Here is a 5,905-nt window from a genome sequence, read left to right as displayed (position 1 = left end):
TATATATATTAAATGTGTTCTTCTGTAGTAATATTTATTGCTGTGTAAAAGATGAATTTCTGGGAAATCGAATTACTTTTAGTATTTCAGGTGTTATAATTGGACAAGTACATACTATAGTAAAACTTAACTCAAATACAATATATTGTACCAAAATGTTCTGCAAAAACTGTCATACCCAACATAACTGAGCCAAGAAATCCAAAACGAATGTACCATCCACAGCGACCAATCAGATTCCAGCTGGAGGTGAGAGAATAGTCTAACGTCTAATAATACAATTTGAAGGGTCGGTCAGATGCCGGATAGATCCGGAGGCTTCAGGCAAAGGCTTCATTTAATGCTAATTAGAAACATTCATAATAAAACGTAAATGGGGCCACAGATGCCACTTACCCGTGCTACATCCAACAGGTAGATCTGCAGGAAGAAAGCAGACGCACTCCCCGCTATCTGATTGGGAGCTCCTCCTATAGCGTAGCAGCACTTGCTGAACACAGACAGTTTATGTTGCCTTAACTGCAAGAATAAAGGAAATAAAAGAGTTGAAGACACTGCTCTGTGGACATTGACCTTAAAGGGAAACTACAACGATGTTGGTGATTTCTTTTAGTAAAGCGAATGTCCATGCAAGATTAAAAAAAATACATATTTGGTTCATCTCTGGAATGCATGCGCATTTCCACAAGTCTTATCCCTTTATACATACTGCAAATGCATGGAAATAACTGTGGATATGGCAGAAATATAATATGCTCCTAACTTCCTCTTTGATATGATAAAAAAGCTTGGAGTTCCTAACCACATGGTGTCAGCCCTGCCAACTACATTTCTGATGGATTATTAAAAAAAAACACAGAACCTCTTCTATATAACTCATCTTCATCTCTTCCCCCTTCTCATCTACATAGCCCCTCCTCATCTCTTCCACACCCCCTCATCTGTATAACCCCTCCTAATCTACATAACCCCTCCTCTTCTCCTCCCCCTCCTCATCTACATAATCCCTCCTCATCTCCTCCCTCTTCCTCCTCTACACAACTCCTGTTCATCTCCTCCCCTATCCTCATCTTCATAATCCCTTCTCGTCTACATAAGCCTCCTCATTCCCCCGCCTCATCTACATAACCTCATCTCATCTCCCCTCATTATCTCTATAAACCTTCCTCATCTACATAACCCCTCCTTCTCTACATAACCCCTCCTCATCTGCATAACTCCTCCTCCCCCTCATCAACATAACACCTTCTCACCTCCTCTCCTCATTCCTCATCGACATAACCCCTTCTTATCTCCTCCCTTATCCTCATCTACATAACCCCTCTTTATCTACATAACCCCTCCTCAACTCCTGCCCTTCATCTACATAACCCCTCTCCTCATCTCCTCATCTACATAACCCCTACTCATCTTCTCTCCCCTCATCATCTACATAACCTCACTTCATCTACATAACCCCTCCTCATCTCCACTCCCCTCATTATGTACATAACCCCTCCTCATCTCCACTCCCCTCACTATGTACATAACCCCTCCCCATCCCCCTCCTCATCTCCTCTACCCTGCTCATGTACATAACCCCTCCTCATCTCCCCATCCCCCTCCTTGTGCACAGGCAGGGAGATCAGGAAGTTATCAGCTCACAAGATTTCTGGCAGGATCAACAAGTATTTTTTTTTACATACATAAACGCCTTAAATATATATATATGTTATTTTACAGAACAAAAGGGAGCAAATAAGAGATGTTCATGCCTATGGTTTACATACACGTTGGGTTTATTTTTTAGTTGATAAACTTCTTTATATGATTTGTCTTATTTGTAGAAAATTATCGTTTTAATTTCACAGAAGAGAGGGCGGCACTTCAGCCTTGCAGCACTGGGGGTCCCTGGCTCAAATCCTGGCCAGGTCACTTATCTGCATGGAGTTTGCATGTTCTCGTGTGAATTTTCTCTGGGTACTCCAGTTTCCTCTCACACTCCAAAGACATGCTGTAAGGTTCATTGGCTCCTGTGTAAATTGGCCCTCATATGTATGCATGTGTGATAGGGACCTTAGATTGTAAGCTCCTTGAGGGCAGGGACTGATGTGAATGTAAAGAGCTGTGTAAATTCACTGCACTATATAAATGCCTGTAATAAATAGTGTTCTTTGTATTAGTATACAGTTACTCTTTAAATTTGTTTAATTTTCTTTGTTTCTCTGTGATATAATATAAAATTTTGAGGCTAAAAAAGGCCCCTTTTGTGGTATGAGAACAGGCCCAGGATAGTTTAAAGGACGTTTCTCTAGCTCCCAGGAGCCAATTAAAGCCAATAAAAACCTTAATTATGCACCTTTCTAATACTTATATTATAATAAGTATAATATTATAATAAGATAATACTATTATCTCAGCTATTTTTAGGCAGTGTTTACCTTGAAGTATAACTTTTACAAGTTTTTTATTCCATTTTTGTCATTGTATTATATATAGACATTTGTAAATGAAGCACTAAAATGAAGCTACCGTGTTCCCACGAAAATACGACCTACCCCAAAAGTAAGACCTAGCACTATTTTTAAACATTCCTGTAATATAAGACCTGCCCCGAAAATAAGACTTAGTGTGGGGGCAGCCCAGAGTCATGGCGGGGACTAACCGCTGCGCCGCAGCTCCCGCACGCTGCCCGTGTCACGAAATAAGCAGACACCCGTCTGCCTTTGCTTAGAGAGCTGCCGCCGGGCAGCAAACTACATTTCCCAGCAGGCAGCGGCACAGCGCGGCATGGAAGTATGGCCAGTGGGGTCGGAGTGAGGTGACTGAGCCTCAAGTCACTGTGGGAACTTCTGACTGGAGGTCCGTACAGTCCAGCCTGGCGACGAGAGAGGTGGCTCCCTGGCGGGGATCCCAAAGAGAACTGTGGACGGCATCAGAGAGGAGAGCTCCAGGACAGCTGCAGCCTGCAGGTATTGTGACACCGTGTGTGACAGTATTTAAAATAAGACATCCCTGAAAATAAGACCTAGTGTGTTTTTTTGGGGGGAAAAAATATAAAACAGTGTCTTATTTTCGGGAAAACACGGTATTAGTGACTCAGTGGATATACTAAAGGAATGCAAAACCAGTTTGGTGCAACTGAGAAGGAAGGAGGTTCTCTACTCCCCATAGGAAAAGGTCAGGTCTTTTCCTTTATGGGTGCCGGGAGTAAAAGAGAGAGGGATAAACCTGCAGCAGCAAGGCCACTGCCACCACGAGGCAAGGTGGAACTTTCGCTCGGCACGCTATAGAGCCTTAGATGTTTCCTGCTGGTGTAGAAACTAAAAACAAAAGTGCAAGGATGCAGAATCTGAAGTGTCAGAACATTTCTCCTGTCAGTCCCCCATTATTCCATCACTATGACCACAACGGGCAGTGACAGTTGAGTGATTGTTAGACACGTGCAATTTGTTTTGTTTCGAATCAAAATTCGTACGAATTTTCCAAAATTCTGACAAATCCGAATTTCCGAATCCCAATGAATCCGAATGTGTACGAATCCGAATTTCCATTTCCCAAATTTGAAATTTGATCCCGTCTGAATTTCGTTTAAAAACTAGGTTGAATTGGACATGTGACTTCAGGTGTGTTTTTCGGTTAATGCATCGGAATGGGTCTGAATCCGAATTCTGGGAGCCTCAGCTTTAGTTTAATGAATATATGGCTCCCAATGTTGTCGCAACCAATATTCGTTTGCAGTACAGAATACTAATTATATATATAATACTAAAGCTGATGCTCCAAGACCCGAATGGAGTCCCAATTTCCGAATAGCATTCAGGAGCTCCCGAATGCCATTCGGGTCTGGAAGCCTCAGCTTTATATTATGTATGTACTGTGTATCGCTCCCAGACCTGTATTACTTTCTGAAGCTCCCGAATGCCATTCAGGTCTAGAAGCCTCATCATGTACGTATATGGCTCCCAGACCCAAATTGCTTTCTGGAGCTCCCGCAAGGTATTTGGAAATTCGGACTCTCAAATACCATTCGGGTCTAGGAGCCTCAGCTTTAGTATTGACATCTGTATATGGTTTTCTGTGGTAGTCGCAATGAGTATTCGTTCGTAAACTTATCCAAAACTAACGAAAATGTGGATTTCGTCAGAATCCAAAACCCTGAACTAAAATGAGTTTCGGACCCAAATAACAAAAAATTCAAACCGAGCTGAATTTTTCCGCAGCTTCCATGTCTAGTGACTGTCCTCCGAATGGGAAATGTCAGAAGAGATACATACAGCAGATAGGTCACACCAATATCTCTGTTATGGTCCATTGATACCCCATCCCTCACTCCCATTCACCCCTAAAGCCCTCTTCTACTTACATGACTCTGCCTTCTTGTGTCCCTCTTTGGCACCTTTTCCCATGGTGGGGAATATTGATCAGGACTGCAGTCCAGGCTAGCTGCCAATTGGTCTTGTTGCCGTCCATCTTTGTGACATCTTCACATTGCTGCTGATGTCTTCAGCACTGGTAAGGAGTCTGATGCTGGAAAGCCAACTAGAAGAGTCACCAGGTAGCAATATGGTGGCGCACATTGATGGTGGGGCCTGAGGTGGTGGTGTACGGTACCCCTGTCCGGCATCCTGCCACACATACTGACGTCACCGGTTGCCAGGAGCTGGATGGGACAACAGCCAGAGTGCCCCACTCAGCTCCTGCAAACCAGTGACATCAATGAGCTGGTCGGCCCTCAGCAACGTGGGATGTCCTGGCTGGGAAAGTGGCAGCAGGTGTGACCCAATGAGTGGCCTCATTATAGGGATGGTCCATCATGTCATATAAACTATGAAGGACATATCACGTAAGCTACAGATTTAAATGAGTATTTGGGCCATTTAAATTAGGATTTACAAAATAATGCGGCAGCATTTAGTTGGGGGGGGGGCATTTGGGGTATTGTTTGTAGAGAGAGTGGGGTATCCTGACTAGAGCAAAACTATAAAGTAAAGAATATCGTGTCAACTAGCTGCCCGCAGTTTACTTATTGAACAATGAGGGAACATTAACATACATAACCTCTGATAACTCTGCCCTCTCCGGCTATCTACATGTTACCTGTTAGCACATGTGCATGCAGCAGAGCCTGACTGGCTCCTTATTTGCTCCTCCCTTTTCCTTTCTGAGGCCTGCTATGCAGGGGATGATGGGAGGCTAATACAAAGACAGATTCAGGTACTTATGCTGGCTGTATGTAGACATTATTTTATTGGACTTAATGGACAACTTTATGGAATGCTGTGTTTTTTTTAATATCTGCTGGCTAGCTCAGCGATGCTGGCCCCCCTACAATCGGCACAAATAAAAACTCCAGTGTGTTTCTTTAGTGCCACGTTTGGGCTGTTTTTTGGTGTAAAAATTTATATTTGTGCTGCTTCTATTTTTACAATAATAGCAATTGTTTTAAAGATGATGACATGCCCTGGTTGGTTAGTGCCACGTGTGTGCTGGTTTGTGCCGTTAAAATATCCATTCTATGTCCTTTAGTTTTTGAGTTAGTAACTATTTATTAAAGGTCACCAAAGGTCACCCAGCCCCCCTACAACAGCAAAAAGACATAAACCAGGGCTGGTTGGTTAGTGCCACGTTTGTGCCATAAAAACTAACATTTGTGCTGCTTTAATTTTTAAGATAATAGCAATTAAAGATCACCAAAGGTTTTAGGACAATTGTTGTTATTTTAAAAATAAAAGCAGCACAAATGTACATTTTTACGGCACAAACCAGCACAAAAACGTGGCACTAACCAATCAGCCTGGGTTCATGTCTTTTGGCTGTTGTAGGGGGGCTGGGTGATGTTATCATCTTTAAAAAAAAATACTATTATATTAAAAATAAAATCAGCACAAATATAAATTTTTATGGCACAAAACAGCAGAAACAT

General features: G+C 42.6%; 1 protein-coding gene across 1 annotated transcript in view; it reads right to left on the bottom strand.

The window, feature by feature from the left end:
• MFSD2B (major facilitator superfamily domain containing 2B) overlaps positions 1–5,905 on the bottom strand; it is a 50,588-nt gene that overhangs the window by 37,053 nt on the left and 7,630 nt on the right. Inside the window, exon 2 of the mRNA XM_018575364.1 lies at positions 397–519. Coding sequence (XP_018430866.1) covers positions 397–519 — 123 coding nt within the window. The remainder of the gene's footprint in view (positions 1–396; positions 520–5,905) is intronic.

This window comes from Nanorana parkeri, unplaced genomic scaffold (assembly GCF_000935625.1).
Source record: "Nanorana parkeri isolate BGI_ZX_2015 unplaced genomic scaffold, ASM93562v1 scaffold53, whole genome shotgun sequence".
Classification (NCBI taxonomy): Eukaryota; Metazoa; Chordata; class Amphibia; order Anura; family Dicroglossidae; genus Nanorana; species Nanorana parkeri.
Note: the sequence above shows the minus strand (reverse complement) of the source record. Positions and strands in the feature narration are given on the sequence as shown.